General features: G+C 39.0%; 1 protein-coding gene across 1 annotated transcript in view; it reads right to left on the reverse strand.

Annotated features, from left to right (window-relative positions):
• LOC121374799 (transient receptor potential cation channel subfamily A member 1-like) overlaps window positions 1-17360 on the reverse strand; it is a 70005-nt gene extending 52645 nt beyond the window's left edge. Inside the window, exon 1 of the mRNA XM_041501911.1 lies at window positions 16542-17360. Coding sequence (XP_041357845.1) covers window positions 16542-16766 — 225 coding nt within the window. The 5' untranslated portion in view covers window positions 16767-17360. The remainder of the gene's footprint in view (window positions 1-16541) is intronic.
• Between the last annotated feature and the right edge of the window lie 3124 nt (window positions 17361-20484).

Genomic DNA, 20484 nt, shown 5'->3' on the forward strand with positions numbered 1-20484 from the left:
GTATACAACACCAATAGTAAGTTTTTCACAAAGGCCTGTCATTTCCGCAGGAATGCTAAACCAAGACACATATTCAGAATTATTTGTAACATTAAAATCTATAGTAGATGACAGTTCATTTTTTATACCAATGGCTATTCCACCAGATGGACATAATCTTTTTCTCCGGTTATTCAAAAAGAATGTGTAGCCTGGTAGTAATGTTGACATGCAGTCGGTTTGATCTGTTTTTGTTAAAGTAAGACAAAGAATGTCATACTTGGATACAAATTCTATAAACTCAGGAATTTTAAGTGTACTTCTGAGTCCACACACATTAATACTGAGAAAGGTTAATTCAGTATTTTCAGAACTGTCACAAGAGGCCAGTGGTTTGGGGATGTTGTGGGGTTTTTTTTTAGCTACACAGGGCTGATCAATTGTGACAGTGCTAATAGGAGGGGAGTCAACAGTTGTATAGGAGATAGGAGCTGTATGTACATTTGAGGTATATAAATATGGTGGATATACATATGGAGGTAAAAATACATTTGTACTACTACAACATGGTGGGTCAATATATGCCGGTAAATTATTACCCGTTTGTGGATATACATTTCGAGGTAAAAATACATTTGTGCTACAATAACATGGTGGGTCAATATATGCGGATAAACTATTATCTGTTACTGAGTATACATTTGGAATATTATCACAGGGTGGGAGAACATTTATACATGAAGTATTGATAGGGGGTAAATATAGGCTTGTTATATCAGTACTATATCCAGGTGAGTTGATATTTGTAGTGTTTACTGATGGGATACAACCAGTTGTGTTACTACTATAAGTTAAATCAACATATGCATTGTTAACAAATGGTTTATGGAGATATGTGGGACTCTCAGGTAAGACAACATTTGCACTATTAACACAATCTAAGTCAACATTTGCACTATATACACAGTCTAAGTCAACATATTCACTATTTACAAATGATAAGTCAACGTTTGCACTATTAACACAATCAAAGTCAGCATATGCTCTGTTAACATATGGTAAGTCAGCATCTGTAGTATTATTACCGGCCTCGGTGGGCGTGTCGTGGCAGGCCATCGGTCTACAGGCTGGTAGGTACTGGGTTCGGATCCCAGTATGGGATTTTTAATCCAGATACCGACTCCAAACCCTGAGTGAGTGCTCCGCAAGGCTCAATGGGTAGGTGTAAACCACTTGCACCGACCAGTGATCCATAACTGGTTCAACAAAGGCCATGGTTTGTGCTATCCTGCCTGTGGGAAGCGCAAATAAAAGATCCCTTGCTGCCTGTCGTAAAAAGAGTAGCCTATGTGGCGACAGCGGGTTTCCTCTAAAAACAGTGTCAGAATGACCATATGTTTGACGTCCAATAGCCGATGATAAGATAAAAAATCAATGTGCTCTAGCGGCGTTGTTAAATAAAACAAACTTTACTTTACTTTTACTGTAGTATTATTAGTAATAGTATTAGAAGTATAGTTTATATTTGTCCTGCTTATACTAGGTAAGTCAACATTTGTGGGATTACATATACTTTACCTTCACACAGTAAATCAGCAGGTTTGGTATTGACATTTGTAGCAGCATAACAAGGAAATTCAGCACATGTAGTTTGTACAGAGGATAAACTGACATTTGTAGTACAGCTAGGAGGTAAGTCAGATATAGGGGGATTGGCACAGATTGAGTCTGGAATCACAGATTTTCCACAGAGATGATCAACATTTAGAGTATGTGCATGTGGTAATCTGAGTTCAAATATTGTTTCTGTGCTGTAAATACTTGATGTTCTTAAAGGTTCAATGTTTGTGACACTGATAATGTTAGGTGTAACATCAACACATGTCATACTGTTAAATATACTTTGATCATGTGGGATACTGAAACTACCAGGTAGGCTACTAGTATTTTTGTTCACATTAATTGATACTGTCAGACATTTACTAGACACATTGGGAACAAGGTATTTTCTAGGTAAATATCTATCTGTTCTAGCTGTCACATACATAGGACTCTTAGTATTATTAGTATTTACAGTGGGTAACCAATGGGTGGTGTTAGTACTAGAAATGCTGTTATATGATTTAGTGGGGACACCAATACTACTTTGTGTATATATATTGACTTCTTGGGTGTTTTTTTTTTTTTTGGTATTAGTGTAGTTATGATTAGAAGGTATTGGTTTATGACTAGTATTTTTTCCTGTGTGCCACTGTGCTGAGTAAGGGATTTTGGTCTTGTATACTCTGTTATTCACAGGATATGCACTTTTATTTTCAATATAATGGGTATTCACATTTTGTGAGTTGTTTGGCATAATGTTATTACAGTGTAGGGATGGATTTGTGAATGATAAGTCATAGGTATTAATCTGGGAGGTTTCAGACTTTGGAACTCCATGACACCCCTAGGTGGCAGGGAGGCTGGCTAAAACATCAAACTGGTTTCTGTCCTCAAATACTGGGTTTGGGTTGGGTGTTACCACTCTGTGTCTTTTCCTGAATGAAGTTCTGCTGCTATGTTCTGTGTCAGGTTCCTTGTATCTTGTTGGGGTCTGGTACTGGTGCGGTTTGGTGGAACAACTCTCAGGTATGTATTCTCTACCGTCAATATAGAGTCTGTCTAGTTTGAGAAACGCTTTTCGGTTTCTTCTCCTAGCTTCCTTGAAGGCTGGATAGAGTTCCTTCCTCCTTTCTGCAATTTCTCTTGGGTATTGATCGTTTATACCGTATGGTTTACCTGCCAGTTTTTTTGCAGCATTTTTAATTTTATCTTTGTCCCTCATTTTTTCAAAATGTGCCACAATTGTCCGTGATCTGCGTTGTGTTTCTTTGAACGGACCAAGCCTGTGGGTTACCTGAATAGGGATGTCTTCCTGAATTTCCAACTCTGTTTTGATGAATGATTTTAAAACCTCTTCGGTGTCTTTGACAAGTGGAAAAGATCTTCGTTTGCAGTTTTCAGCGACGTTTTCATGCCGTTAATGGTTTGGTTTAGTTTGGTAGATTCGGTATTCATTTTGTCAAACGTGTTGCTAATAAACTCGCAACTGTGTTCAACTTTGTTGATGCGTTCGTTTGCATTGTCAATGCTACCGCGGAGATCTACCAGTGAGTTTTCTATAGTGCACATCTTAGCTTCGATAGTACCTAGGCTCTCAGTCCGTTTGAATATTTCTGCCGTAGTGGTAGTTAACTGGGCAATCTGGTCACATAGACTTTGGACCCAAGATGGCGGGGGCGTTTGTTGGAAATGGCCGGGTGGTACAGTATACGTCAATAGCGGGTTTTGTATCTGTGGTACATGACACTGCATAGCACTTGCTGATCCAGAATGTGAGGCGGGTGATGCATTAATATTGTTAAAAACAGGAGGGGTCGTCATTTGAACACTGTTGATCTGAGGACTGGAGTTCAATCCCAAGTTCTGGGCAGGGTTCTTGTTGACAGTCATGGCCGCCATTGTTGACGAGCCGGATGGTCGTTTACTGGTTGAGTTTTTACTGGTTTTAGTAGATTTTTTCATATTCCGAAGCAATTGAGTACATAATATATTTTATGTGCATGTCTCGGGACCTAGTAAAATGCATTAATACCTGTTGCATCGTTTTGAGTCGACTTCCAAGGTAAACATTTTCAGGAGAAGCCAATTTTCATGTCCTCGCCGCCATCTTGTCACGAACGGTTAGGAATCAAGTTGCACAAGTTAAACTAATTAATCTCACTTAAAAAACGTCAGTTGATTACTGTAATCTAAATAGCAAGTCATTTATAATTACACAGTTAACTAAGTGTATCCATGAGTTTATTTTAGATAGGTAAATGCATAATGGCGGGATGGATGTTTTGTTTTGCGAGATCTCTCAGGGGAGATGTTGTTGATGATGATGATGATGGTAGTGATTATTATTAATATTATTATAATCATCATCATTATCATCATCATCATCATCATCATCATCATAACCATGAACGTAAGTATTATTAGTATATAGTACTGGCATCCCCCGAATAACCGCAGTGATTTGCCAAGCTCGTGTAACAAGAACGTTTGAGTTTTACTATGTTTATGTACATGTACTACTATTTGGTTATGACATTTTTTATAAAAAAAAATTATTTAACGACACCACTAGAGCACATTGATTTATTAATCCTCTGCTATTGGATGTCAAAAATATGGTCATTTTTACACTGTCATAGAGAGGAAACCCGCTACGTGGTTTCATTGGTAGCAAAATATATTTTATATGCACCATCCCACAGACAGGATAGCACACACCACGATTTTTATATACAAGTCGTGGTGCACTGGCTGGAACTATTTGGGTTTGCAGACTGTTGTTTATCTTCTGTTTCTCTTTTTATCGTTTCACCAGTTCGCAATACGGTAGCATATGAATATTTTACTCTGTTATTTCCCTACTTTCCCAAGTTACAATATTGTAATGTGGGGATAGTCAAATCGATTTGGGAGTATTTTAGAGATTCAGTTCAGTGCAATTTACCTTTCCATTGTGAAATAATCTTGACCGGAGAATTTCAAGGGTGGATTATCCACCAGGGAAATAAATACGTTATGGTGAATTTACCATTGTGTTTACTGCTGCCCCATGAGCTTCCAAATACATGCATTAGAGATGAAAAACATGATAAATGTAGCAATCAGTTATATTATGATTTATACTCTTTGGTCCGCGTCAATCGTGGTCTTGTTAAATTGATGTATTAAAAGGATTATAATTAATAAAGATTGTTTTATCGCTTCTGATAACTCTGCTGTGTCAACCAGAACAACAAACCAGTTGGTGTTTTCGAAATTGTATCTCTCTACAAGTGAGAGTCCAAGCCAGTGCTCGAACTTAACGACGGCACATACTGTATTGCTGTCTTTGTTATATAAATTGGCATAGGTCGGGAGGATCATCGACGGCACTTTTATGCCGTCGTTAAAGCTCATCAACGATGGCAAAATGTATACAGTGGGGCGGCTTAGTTGAATGTTGATCAATCAATTTCCTTAAAAGCATAAAAGTTGGCACATAGTTAGAGTAACCCAATACAAGGATTTTTAGTGTAGGGCCACCGGAAATCCTGCAATCCAAGATGGCCACCATTGTGGACCTGCTTTGTTTAATATCTCCTTAACTAGTACACATATCGAGACAGTTGAAATGCCTATAACTACATGTTAGGAGACTAGGAATCCAGTGGTGATTGAAATGATTAAAAATCGTGGCTGCCATCTTAAAATCCAAGATGGTCGCCATCCACACACTATTTTTCTCAATCTCGTATTTAGTAGGAAAGATATCAATACAGTTTTAACGCCTAGACTGACGCAGGCACGATAAAAAAAAACACTGAGGCGCAATCATTTTTGCTTAATCACAAAACATAATGTCCTAGAAAATTAAGCCTTGTTTATTTGGTTACTAGTACGATGATTACAATGTCGTGTCAGTAAAAGTTGCCTCATTAACCTCATTAGTGTACATCTAATTTGCAGTTTTTAAATTCAGAACGTAAAAATGTGGCTTGTGCCCCCTCCCGTATATATATATATATATATATATATATATATATATATATATATATATATATATATATATATATATATATATATATAATCTACAGGCATTTAAACATATTACAGAGAGGTTTCTCAACTATACCATTACTATACTGATAATGATTGGTCACCACTTCGAGCATTATAGTTGGTGACGCACTAGCAATTTGCTTCCAGCGATTAAAAGGCCTTGTCACGGGGATCCTATAATACCCGTAACTGAATGAAACACGATTGTCCAAATATCTCTCCTGACTGTATATCTATTAGATCTCTCTGTAATAGGCAGTTATACCCGCTTGTGGCTCGTTTAGGTATGATCAGAGATACGATCTTATAAAAAGTATATGTAATATAGCACGTTTAGTTCACTAGAAAACACAACAAAAACACAATACACTTTGGAATCTGTATTAACCTACGCTGACAAATGTAAAGCCGCAGTAGTTAATTAACAACAACAAATAATAACAACCCAGAACTGATCACTTAATTAGTTAATCTCTAGGTGTCTAGTTTACACAATATGCTAATCACTTCACCGTGACACAACACCCACACGTGTGATAATTGAGAAACGCTTCCAGTAGAACTTAATTAATAAAGGAATTACAACTCTATTCCTAACTGGTTAATTTTTAATTAACCCTTACTACTCGTTCAATAACGTGTGATAATTGAGAAACGCTTCCTCGGGAAATTAATTAATAAAGGAATTACAACTCTATTCCTAACTGGTTAATTTTTAATTAACCCTTACTACTCATTCGATAACGTGTGATAATTGAGAAACGCTGCCAGGGGAACTTAATTAATAAAGGAATTACAACTCTATTCCTAACTGGTTAATTTTTAATTAACCCTTACTACTCATTCAGTAACCTTGTAACACAGAATTAATACAGGTACCTATCACAATAAAGACAATAACCTACAGTTTACCTAGGTCCTCTAGGATGACTGGCTAAGCTTTATATATATATATATATATATATCAGAACGGTGAGCCTACAGTATACTGCGTCAGATGACCGGCAGCACCGTCTAAATAATATTGGTATAATACAGTATTAAAATATTTAAAGTCACATCAATCACATCAAGGTTATACACAGAGCAGAAAATATATAATTACCAGTTCAGATGGACTAACGTTCCCCCTGGACGCCTTCCAATATGTTTCTCCCCGATATCTCTAAAACCCTAGCTATTTATTAAAAAAAACAAATATCGCCTGGGGGTACAAGGCGGTCCTCCCCTATCAAGTGATATTCCACAGCGACCAATACGGCATATCTTTCTCTTAGATCGCCAGACTCGATGACGCCTAGTCACCAAAATCACGGTTGTAAAAACCGCACTCGCGGAGGTATTACGTAACTACTGGCCGCATGGCCTCCACACCTGGACTAAGTGCATATTGGGATGCACGGTCGCGCGAAGGTATTACGTAACAAGGTGCCCACCTGGGCTATGTGTATATTGGAACTGCACACGGCCCTCTAAAACAATTAATATCGCCACAGGCGAAAAGAAATTAAGAGCATGTTCCGTCACCCCCCCCCCCCCCCCCCCCCCCCCCCCCCCCACACCTCAAAAAGGATATTTCCTCTACTCTAGGAATTGGGAAATATACTACATTAAAACAAAAGGTGCGTTAACCGACGCATCCGGGCATTTATAACACATGTAATAATAAGGTGACTACCAGTATCCACACTGAGTCCCTGGTATACAAATAAAATATATAAAAACAAAACAGAAATCAAGAATGTCAACACATTATCATAACGTTCAACTTCGGGACAGGGCATCAGCGATTACATTAGAAGTGCCCTTGATATGTTCAATGGTAATTGGGAATTCTTGCAGAAGAAGACTCCATCTCAAAACTCTCTGGTTAGTGGCTTTCATTCTGTGAATGAAAGTAAGCGGATTATGATCAGTAAAGACCACCGCTTGATGCACTGCCGATTTCACGTAGATCTGAAAATGCTTCAGAGCTTGTACCATGGCCAAAGCTTCCTTCTCTATAGTGGAATAGTTCACCTGGTGTTTGTCAAACGTTTTGGAGAAGAAACTTACAGGATGGTCCAGTCCATTTTCGTCTTCCTGGAACAGCACAGCTCCAGCTCCCACATCACTGGCATCCACAGCTAGCTTGATCGGCATTCGGTAGTCTGGTGCTGCCATCACGGGAGACGAGTAGCGCATCTGCTTGAGACGGTTGAATGAATTCTCGCATTCATCTGACCACTGGGACTTCGTTTCCTTCTTTTTCAGTGGCGCACGTTTTCCAGGTTTTCTCCGATAGGCATGCTGTCGAATCGGTGTAGCGTTGGGTTCCAAGCGCACATCCTGGCTTAAGGTGTTGGTAATCGTTGGAAGGTTCTGACAAATGGAAACATTGTCTTGTTTCAACGTAGTCAACTTTTCTCGCTGAGAGTTCAAGTCTGCTAGAATCTGGCTGTTGGTTAATTTGATCTCTGCAGTCTTGACGTCATCACAGGAAATTGTGTGACTCAATTTGGACAGGTAGTACTGGAACTATCGGCAGTCTGTGAAAATAACCTTTTAGCAAATTGATGTGACAATACCTACTTTTCCTAACCCTATCAGGAGTGTTTATCACATACCCTATCTCATTAACCCGTTTGTGCACAACATAGGGTCCGAAATACCTGTTCTGCACAGAACCCCGTTTAATGGGTAGGTACAGCAGCACCTTATCCCCTGGTTTCAATTCCCGACTCCTAGCCTTCCTATCAAACACTGATTTTATTTTGCTCTGAGCATGGCTCAGTTGCTTCCTATCCTTTCTATCTCTAACTCTCTTATTCATTAATACTCCCTTGTCCACAGTTAACAAGGTAGTGCGAGCTGCCAACAAATTTGGATCAGCACCATGCTCTAGAACTAACTCTTGTCTATTACAAGGTAAGGCCCCTCTATCAAACACAACTGGTTCATTTACCCTCTGCGGGAGGTCAACAAGTTCCACCACATTTAGTTCGTCAGTTGACTTATCTACCAATTTACTGATAACCTCATCCACTCCAATTGCATGGCTCACACACGTATCAGACAAATCACAAATATCCTCTGGGTATCGTGTTACCCTACTGGCCATAGCCCTAGTCATTACACACGCAGGATATCTAATCTCATCAACCTCACTCTCTTCTATTGGTAAAGGGCTGTCTTTAATTAACAATTGGTCACATTTCGGCTGACAACACTAACTAGTCAACTCATTAGCCAACAAAACTCCTATGTTTTCAACAGGCAAGTCCTTCACAACACCCATAACGACTGGTCCCGTCACAAATTTCGAACACAAGAAAACCTTATGTAACCGGACAACAATTTTTTCTCCAGTAACTGAGGTTAAAGCCAAACTACGTCCTGTATCTGAATTCTCAATACCAGCTAAACACTCTTGCGTGATCAGTGACTGACTACACCCGGTATCTCTATAGATTGATAATGCCTTAGGACTCAATTCTTGTTTCACATCACAAACCATACCAGTGGAGACATACGGGTTTACTTTTTCTGCCATGGGACTAACCATTAACTCTCTCGCTAACGGAGCTGACCTCACTAAACCGACCACTTGCGCATTATCGCGTTTCCTTTTGAAACAGTCCCCGACAAGATGGTTATCCTTTTTACAGTAACTGCAATGTGGACGAAAAGTTCGTGCATTGGCTGATAATGCAGGCCTATCCTTACTTTGCCCACCAGGTGCATTCCTTGCCCGACTAGCTGACCAACTAGATGACTCTCCCCGATAGTTACTTTCCCGGGAAAAACCTGGCTGAAATTTCTTCTTATCACCCTGTTGTAAAGAGCTACCCTGTACTGCCTGAGCTTTGTGTATTAACGCGTAATCATCTGCCACTATGCCTGCCTCCTCTATCTTTTTGACATCACGATCCTCTAAATGAATACTTAAACTAACTGGTAATCCATTTTTAATGTCCTGTAAGATCAACAACTCCCGTAACTCGGTATATGACTCTACCTGATGAGAAATCTCCCATTTATCAAACATCCCTGCCTTCTTAGCCACAAACTCACTATAAGACTGACCCTGCGTTTTTCTCAACTCGCTATACCGTAAACGATAATCCTCAGGTTGTAATTCATAAGCCCTCAACACTGCAGCCTTAACTAGGTCGTACTGACTTGTTCGCTCATCACTCATTGAATTATAATCTACACTAGCCTTCCCCCTTAAACTTAGACACGGCTAACAATGTCCACTTAGACTGCGGCCAATTTAGCTGCTTAGCGGTCCGTTCAAAAAGTTGGAAGAACATATCTCCATCCTGGTCATCAAATACAGGTACTGATCTATAAGCCTGCGGTATGTTAAAACCATTTCCTGCCTCACTTCTAACTTCTTCAGTATTCAACTTTAACTCATGTTCCACTTTTAATTTTGCTAACTGGAATTCTCTATCCCTATCTCTCTCTCTCTCTCTCTCTCTCTCTCTCTCTCTCTCTCTCTCTCTCTCTCTCTCTCTCTCTCTCTCTCTCTATCCTTCTACCTATCTTCCCTATCTCTACCTCTATCTTCTCTATCTCTATCTTCTTTTTCTCTATCCCTCTCTTCTCTTTTGTTCTCTCTCTCTCTCTCTCCCTCTCTTCTCTTTCTCTATCTCTCTCTCTATTCTCTATCTCTCTATCTTCTTTTTGTCTATCCCTCTCTATCTCTCTCTCTCTATCTTCTCTTCTCGCTCTCTCTCTCTCTCTCTCTCTCTCTCTCTCTCTCTCTCTCTCTCTCTCTCTCTCTCTCTCTCTCTCTCTCTCTCTCTCTCTCTCTCTCTCTCTCTCTCTCTCTCTCTCTCTCTCTCTCTCTATATCTATATATATATATATATATATATATATATATATATATATATATATCTAATGCACGTTCTTCTCTTTCGTACTCAAGCTTTTTAAAAGCTAACTGTTGTTCCATACTCAAGTCATTTATCTCTATCTCTGGAACAATATCACTTTCTTCCATAACAGGACTATCACCAAAAACTTCCTGGATAATAATTGTCCTTATATCTCCTAATGTTTTAGCTGATGTTAAATCAATTTCCCGCTCACTCGCGATTTCAACTAACTCGGCCTTACGTGCTCGCTTAATCTCCACTACACTGAGCGTATGCTTATCCAGCAAATTCTTATCCATGTTTAGATATGACGCACTTATTATTAATTCATTTTCTAGTGAACAACGTTGCTACTTCTAGTTATTTGTAAAAATAATTTATAAAGCCCCCATTTACAAACAATACTTTTTTTAAATATGCGTGTCCCGTTTCAGATCCGGGACGAGCGCCCCAATTTTCACTCCTGTCACGGGGATCCTATAATACCCGTAACTGAATGAAACACGATTGTCCAAATATCTCTCCTGACTGTATATCTATTAGATCTCTCTGTAATAGGCAGTTATACCCGCTTGTGGCTCGTCTAGGTATGATCAGAGATACGATCTTATATAAAGTATATGTAATATAGCACGTTTAGTTCACTAGAAAACACAACAAAAACACAATACACTTTGGAATCTGTATTAACCTACGCTGACAAATGTAAAGCCGCATTAGTTAATTAACAACAACAAATAATAACAACCCAGAACTGATCACTTAATTAGTTAATCTCTAGGTGTCTAGTTTACACAATATGCTAATCACTTCACCGTGACACAAAACCCACACGTGTGATAATTGAGAAACGCTTCCAATAGAACTTAATTAATAAAGGAATTACAACTCTATTCCTAACTGGTTAATTTTTAATTAACCCCTACTACTCGTTCAATAACGTGTGATAATTGAGAAACGCTTCCAGGGGAACTTAATTAATAAAGGAATTACAACTCTATTCCTAACTGGTTACTTTTTAATTAACCCTTACTACTCATTCAGTAACCTTGTAACAGAATTAATACTGGTACCTATCACAATAAAGACAAAAACCTACAGTTTAACTAGGTCCTCTAGAATGACTGGCTAAGCTTTATATATATATATATATATTATATATATATATATATATATCAGAACGGTGAGCCTACAGTATACTGCGTCAGATGACCGGCAGCACCGTCTAAATAATATTGGTATAATACAGTATTGAAATATTTAAAGTCACATCAATCACATCAAGGTTATACAGAGAGCAGAAAATATATAATTACCAGTCCGGACGGACTAACGTTCCCCCGATATCTCTAAATCCCTAGCTATTTATTAAAAAACCCAAATATCGCCTGGGGGTAGAAGGCGATCCTCCCCCTATCAAGTGATATTCCACAGCGACCAAGACGGCATATCTTTCTCTTAGATCGCCAGACTCAATGACGCCTAGTCGCCAAAATCGCACTCGCGGAGGTATTACGTAACTACTGGCCACATGGCCTCCACACCTGAACTAAGTGCATATTGGGATGCACGGTCGCGCGAAGGTATTACGTAACAAGGTGCCCACCTGGGCTAAGTGCATATTGGAACTGCACACGGCCCTCTAAAACAATTAATATCGCCACAGGCGAAAAGAAATTAAGAGCATGTTCCGTCACAGACCTGCTATATGTAATACAGTTCGTTGCTAATATATAATGATTTAAAAAAAAAAATAATAACACTCCTGATAATGCCACCATATTTTAGTCACCAACAGTGACGATCTGCGAAACTAGCAAAACCGTTAGTACTGTTACCGAATTATATTTATTCATTATGCGTATCCGTAACAATAATGGCACAATGACGGTTGTTGTTCTGTGCTCGGTTCGAAAACAGGTAACGCGTTTCCTTCCGACTGTTTCCATTTACACGCCCCCGCTGTTAGTTTGTGTACTGTCCGTAGTTAGTGTGTATTTATTATCTCTTTCAGATAATCTCTCAGCAGCTGATCATTTATTTATTTGTATTTATTTATTCACTCATTCATTCATATTATTATTATTAGAGTACTGCAGGGGCAATATAACGCCATTCATATATGGTAGGTGTCTATGGAAAACGTACACAAAAGGGTCCGCTAGATGAATATTCAACCCCCATTCCCCTGTTCAGACCACACACTGTTCGTACTTAGTGAGTATGCCTCCTATTTCGTCGACAAAATTCAATTATTTTTACAAAATATGAGTAATAAGTGGGTTATGGTAGTTATGTAGGTGATTAAATGATATATTTTTAGCGACAAATCAAATATATATATTTTTTCAGATAATACTTTGTTAGGTCATTAATTACGTCAACCATCCGTGACTGCGTGTCTTTAAACATCTGCTTTTTATGTACTGGCCAAATTACATTGATAACCCTATTTTAGTGTTTATATCCAGTATTCTTTGAAGGACCCTGTCCTGGGCATACACCTCTGCTATCTGGAATATCTTTTCAGACCATACCAACCTCATTGGTATAGTGGTTAAGCCATCAGTCCATATACGTGTGTGCATAGGACATCAAGATTAACCCTTAACTGCATATAAGCAGAGAAATGACTACAAAATGTATAGAGAATGGGTTAATGGTTAGTTGAAAGTTGAAAGCCAAAACCTTAAACATTCTCATTGAGTAGCTAAAACCCTCCCTTTGTGCATTCCCAGTCTGGAGCTCCTCGCGGTAAGACGTGTTTGTTTCGCTTGTGCACACTGCACGTGCTTTCGCGGCTCGACTTGGAGATCTTTCAGTTTGTTGTTTTTGTCAGCGAAGTGAAGTTTTCTACTGGGTTGTATGCGGCCATTGGAACTGATTCAACGCTGGAACGCTTCTCGTTTCGACAGTCTGCACCACCAGGTTGGATTCTTTTTTAGCGAGATTCCTCGCCTCCACGTCATTTCTCCGTCTGACTATGTTGACTTGTTTTTTTTCGTGACTCGTATGACGGCCATTCTGCAGAACGCCACGGTTGTTCGCGTTTAGTCTCTACATGTCCGAGCCTCACATGTCCTGGACAGCACTGGAAGATTGACCGCCGCACTCTAAGAAGAAATGGGAAGCGGGGTCGGCCTCTACTACTCTTTTCTAGACTTTACTTTATTTTATTGTGATACCATCTCGTATCCTCCAGAGCCGGGCCCGTCCGCACCACTATACCAACCCATGACGACTGGACTATACCCTAGTCTGATTCTCTCTTTTCGTTCAGACGGATCCGCTTCTCAAGATCTGTATTTCAGCACAGCACTACACCTTCAACGTCTATTGACTGTCAATCTAGGGGTTTTCGTGACGGGATGCAACCCATCTCGTCCCTACAAGCTGTGCACCATAACAGCCTTAACGAGGCCACTCACGTGGACATATAGATCGGACTTTAAACTTTTCGACCTTCGTTCAAAAGTTTATGTCGAAATTACTTTCTTTTTTTAATATTATTAAATAGTCCGATCCTCTCTTGTTTCTCGTATTTTTTGGACTGTCCTTCTAAAATGCTCCAAATTATATAAATATTAGACCGAGCAGTCAATTCTTTTTATTTTTGGCTTGTAACTTTAAAAAAAAAATTCTATTAACTTTTTTTACAAATTGCTATATTCAAAACTCTACCCATGGTCAACAATGCCCACCCCCCCCCCCCCCCCCCCCCCCCCTCCATCCCGAGTCAGGCCACCGATCTTATCTAATTTCTTTTTGACCACCGGATCTAATTTAGTGATCAAATTTAATGAGTAGAATTTTCTTTATTAATTATATTAATTAGAGGTGCGAATCAAAATTTTAAAGGCCCACTATTTAATTTTTGGATGTAAGTTTCAAAATTGTCCGCTTAATTTTTGTCTGTCCCGGGACAAGCTCCTGGCCATCCAGAGACAGGCCCCGGAACGGACATGCTCGAAACTCTAGTGGTATATGAGCATGTAAAAAAGTATTCGCACTCGCACTTGCACGCACACCCTTTGTGGGAGTCGGTACACGATATTATGTGAGGTGTTAAATAGTTGTTTTTACACGTAGTATGTAAGCCTACAAATGACTGTCAGGTCAGATGTCGGGAATTAACGTGCTTATATCAATTTAATGTTGAAGCACGCTCGTTGCGAGACTGATTTCTAAACAGGGCCAGAAACTGTACGCAGAACGAGAGCGGGTTGGGGGGGGGGGGGGGGGGGGGGGGGAGAGTGTTAAAAAAGTTTTAAAACGTTTATACAAATAATTAGATATTTTTTTTTTATTTAATTGATAGTTAAATACATTTTATTTATTACATAAGTTAAAAAGGGTTTATGCAAAAGTTTAACAAAGGTTACTACAGATGATTACGTAAATTAGAATATTGTCAATATAATATAGCTGGTTAATCGGGTATTTATTTCGGAGGAGAGGAGAGGAGAAGGGAAGGTCCGCACCATTGTTAATTCATTTCCCTGGGTCTTCCCATCCACCACCTCCTTCATAAATGTAAATGTTAGGAGTTGGAACGTGATGAATGGTATCACCTCCATATTAACTATAGGCCGGCGCACGGTGCTATGAGAGGTGTTAAACAGTTTGTCTTTACGCGTTAATGGACACAATGGGAAAGTATTATACCGTGTGAAAATATTAAATTTGATCGAGTCAGCTAAGACTACTTGGGGTGTGACGCAACGTATTCCCCCTGTAACTTTGAAAGGACAAAAACATATATTTAATCAACACTACCACAATATATTTAATATCCGTCCCAGGTCGGCTCACTGACCACGCCAGAGACCGGTCTTGTGAGGAGCGTGCCCGAACCCATACAAGGAAGGAGGCAAGGAAGGAAGCAAGGAAATGTTTCATTTAACGACGCACTCAACACATTTAATTTACGGTTATATGGCGTCAGACATATGGTTAAGGACCACACAGATATTAAGAGAGGAAACCCGCTGTCGCCACTTCATGGGCTACTCTTTTCGATTAGCAGCAAGGGATCTTTTATATATACCATCCCACAGACAGGGTAGTAAATACCACGTTTTTTGATATACCAGTCGTGGTGCACTGAAATAGTCCAATGGAAATAGCCCAATGGGTCCCCCGACGGGGATCGATCCCAGACCGACCGCGCATCGAGCTGCGTCCCCGTCCCAAGGTGTCAGTAACAACTCGACAAGGACATAAAAATATACGGGTGTGATCTAAAACGGGAATCGTGCATTCAGTGGTGGGGAGTTACAATTTAGTGTGACTGGTGGAAGTTGACCTTTTCCTTCCCGCTACGTGTGGCCGCATAGTTATATTAATTAGCCCGAGGACATTGAAAGATTTGTTATCGGCGGACACGCAAATTGTCAGTGCCTACTCGCTGGTGGGCAAAACCCCCGTGTTTTTGTTATTTATAGAGTTATCTTTTACGGAAGAGCGATTATAATAGTTTCAAATCAGTGTTGCCGTGGTCAAGACATCGGACATAAAGCTGGTAGGTATTGGGTTCGTTAGTTCACGAATAATTGAATGGGTAAGTGTAACACAACTACACCCTCTTCTGTCTCACTAACCACTAACAAGTAACTGACTGTCCTGGACAGACAACCCAGATAGCTGAAGCGTGTGCCCAGGACAGCGTGCTTGAAACTTAATTGGATATAAGCAGGAAAATGACTTGAAAAGAAATGAAAATGATAGTTTCAAAAGTCCGTCCAGTCTCGGAAGGTAGCGTACTTAGGCTTTTATACCAGTGAAAATAGGTCTAAAAACAAGTTTGGTTTGTTTAACGACACAATTAGAGCACATTCATTTATTAATCATCAGCTATTGAATGCCAAACATTTGGTAATTCTACACAAATATTCTTTAGAGAGGAAACACGCTACATTTTCCATTAGTAGCAAGGGATCGTTCATATGCTCCATCCCACAGATAGCACACACCAAGGCCTTTGATATACCAGTCGTGGTGCACTGGTTGTACATGTAACTAGATGTAAAAAGCATGTTTGAGTAAAACACATACCTCTACTAAGTGATTAGGACTGTCCTCCAACAGACAGAAATCACTCAGATTGATGTCATTTTCCTCGGTTGTTGGAGTTGATTTGTTCGTCTTTCGGTTAAATCGTCTTTTGACGCCGTTAAACCGGCGTCTTTCGTCCTCTGTTTTCTCCATTGGGTCTAACGCAGGGCAGAGCAGCGACGAAGTCCTGTTTGTCCGTCTGAATGTCCGCACTATTTTCTCCATTGCGGACGTTTCATAGATACACAGACATGTTTATGGTCTCTGTGCGCACCTTTCATCACATGCTTTTAATAATATAACACGACGTGTTGTTGTACGCTCCAGTAAGTGTGGCGCATATCGGTCTCGTTCCCAGGCTGTGTATTGTTCGTACTGTCAAACGCTTTCATTCACCTTTTGATGGTCGGGTGGCATGGCCAATGTGTTACGGGTTTTTATGTTATAAACCATGTACGTACACATAGATAAAAGTCGCGGATTAATGTTTGGACATCGTGGATGACTTGGCAAATGTATCGCTTGTACTTTTAAATGTTTTCATCCAGCTCTTCTTGGGTCGACGGTATGGCCAATGCGTCAACATATACATGTAGGCTACTCACAGATAAAAATCACGAAATAATACACGAAGATCGACACGGATGAATAAATCCTTGAAAATTATTAAAATACATATGTGTTATCCACTGGTTTCCAAAGTATGTCTTCGCAACAGATGTGTACACTGGTTTATCGTCGCACTGACATTGCACATTTGAAGATTTTGTCAAATCATATCCTTTTCTTTCCCAAACATAAATCTCGTATGTCAACACAGTACTGGCCATTCATATGTGTTATCGGGACTGCAAGGAAATGTTTGTTTAGTGATGCATGTATTTCATCATATTGTATGTTATCATATCGTGCAGTCAGTGGTTTTGAGCCTTCAACAAACTGTGTTTCTAGAAACCTGCCGAAACAAAATAAGTAGGGTAGGTCGGGGGTGGGGATGTGTGTGTGGGGGTGGGGGTGGGGGGTGGTGGTTGTTGAGGGTTTTTTTCTTGGGTGATTGTTGTGTTTTTGGGTGGGATTTTTTGTTTGTTCTTGTTTTGTTGTTTTTGGTGGGGTTTTTGTTTTCTTTTTGTTGTGTGTGTGTGGTGGGGGGGGGGGGGGGGTACTACATTTATCTCTACGGGTGTTGAACTTGTTTCTATAAATTTCCTTTTTATCTTTTCGTTTTGTTTGTTTTAATTATTTTTTTTTTTTTTTTTTTTTTTTTTTTTTTTTTTAAGGGAGGAGTGAAAGGCTTAAAAGGGGCAAATACAATATTACAATATATTTGATAATCGACCCACAATACATCAAGTTGATCACGCTATTGTATACCCAACCCCATTAAATACAATTAAAAATCATTGCCTTATGTTGCTAAACATTGTTGTTCGAAAGACAAATGAAGTCATCGATATACCAGATAGCTGTATTGCGCTCATCCAAGATCTATTAATTTATTAAAATGAAACTCGACAACATTATTCTCTACTGATTTTACCAAAATAATGTTCATAGAACGTTCGTTATCAGCTGAAGTGGCGGTTTGCACGATTCTGAAGTATGATTGACCTAATTCGACAAGCATAATATTATTAATGGGTTTTAGTCATTATAACAGATACAAATTATAGTTATAATGATCCGTTCGTTTACGCTAACAAGAGGTCGCTTCACAGAATTGTAAGTTGCTAACAATGAGGGACATAACACTACAATGGCCGAGGTATGTACTATGCTTAACAAGAAAACATATTTCCAGTAAGGATCGAACCACCTCGGTGGATCCATTCAACTGATTGGGGTTTGTTCTCGTTCCATCCAATGCACCACAACTGGTCAAAGGCCGTGGTATGTGCTGTCCTGTCAGTGGGAAAGTGCACATAAAAGATCCCTTGCTGCTAATGGAAAAACGTAGTGGGTTTCCTCCGATGACTACATGTCAGAATTACCAAATGTTTCACATCCAAAAGCCGATGATTAATTAATCAGTGTGCTCTAGTGAAGTATTTTAACAAAACAAACTTTAACTTTATTTCGATTAAAAGTAAAATGTCATAGTTGCAAAAGTCGCAAGCGGTATTGGTCGGGTTTTGAGAGTTACAGCGTATAATACCACACTGTTTGCCTACGACTCTATCCTTATGTTTGTTTGTTTGTTTTTAAAGTGTAACATTGTTGCAATGCGAAAAACGACACAGATCAGTGACGTGTTCAGGAGGGCGAGTGTTCGCTAACAATTGACTGTTTTTCCATCTTATCCTTTACAGTCAAATCCATAAATTTTAAGGTGATGCCCAAACACCAGTCTAACGATCTTAAGCTCGCTCTACTTCTCCTGAAGAGCACCAAATGTGCCCGTCTTGCGTCCAGGTACTGGGTGGGGTCTCCACGAGTACTCGAGGACTCGGGCACGGGCCGAGTCTAGCAAGACTCGAGTCTGTTTATAGGACTCGAGTACCCGTACAAGTGAGACAATATAGAGCATTAATTTCAGCAGTAACTAATCAGCAATACAAGTTACACAATAATTATATGATCATGTGCTAGTTTCTCTGTTTAATCTGGCCCCAGATGGGTGTGGACACGTTTATTTTAAGAATTGGTGTAATACTGACGCGACTCTTACAGTGTACATTCCAGTTTTTTGTTTTAAGAACCGATGTAATGCTCAATACAGTATTTTGTCCAAATGTCTATTTGAAGACAAAGATTACTGAAAGGACATATGTTAATTAATATTCCCCACCCATTTTTGTTAACTCTTACTGTGTACATTCCAGTTTTTATTTTAAGAAACGATGTAATGTTCAATACAGTATTTTGTCTAAATGCGTATTTGAAGACAATGATTACTAAAAAAGACATGTTAATTAATAACCCCCCCCCCCCCCCACACCCCCTTTTTTATTATATAGCAGCTTATTGAAGACATCACACCCAACATTGAATACCAGTATCCCAGAGAAGAAGAAAAAGTAATGTTGCGATGTGAAACGTTAATAAATGATACATTGATATTTGTATTACACATTTATCAGCAAAACCATTCCTGTGTAGTCTTGTTTAGTATTTCCAAAAAAGTGTAACTAATCTTATACGATATAAGGCGCCACAGTCTGGGAGTCAAATTGAAATGTGATATCTGTCAGCTGTGAATCGTTCAGTTTATCTGATATCCTGATAATCTATACTATGTGTGAGCTCGCTTGAATTTTGTTTACCCCACACAGACACACATACACATCTTGATGACGATAATATATATATATATATATATATATATATATATATATATATATATATATATATATATATATATATAGTGTTGGATTCGGGGTGTGTGGGGGAGGGGGCGGAAGGAAAGGGGACGGATAGGGGAGGGGGAGGATGTGAGAGCGGAGTGTCCCTAACGTACATATTTATTTATTTGAAATATGATTTTTTTTCTTCTTAATATAGTATATACTTACTTTTGAAGATACAATACATCTTTAAGTATATCCATATAATGTATTTTTAATCCACTCCTTAATACACTGTTTATCACAGTACATGTCATACACTTTTGCTAACATAGAGAAAAATGCAATTGAAACATCCGATTCTGAATGGGATCATATTATGGTCTGTCATGGAGGGGGTGCTAATATACAACGTTTGTACATATATATATATATATATATATATAGATATATATATATATATATATATATATATATATATATATATATATATATATATTATCGTCATCGAGATGTGTGTGTGTCTGTGTGGGGTAAACAACATTCAAGTGAGCTCACACATAGTTTAGATTATCAGGATATCAGATAAACTGAACGATTCACAGCTGACAGATATCACATTTCAATTTGACTCCCAGACTGTGGCGCCTTATATCGTATAA

This window comes from Gigantopelta aegis, chromosome 6 (genome assembly GCF_016097555.1).
Source record: "Gigantopelta aegis isolate Gae_Host chromosome 6, Gae_host_genome, whole genome shotgun sequence".
Taxonomy (NCBI): domain Eukaryota; kingdom Metazoa; phylum Mollusca; class Gastropoda; order Neomphalida; family Peltospiridae; genus Gigantopelta; species Gigantopelta aegis.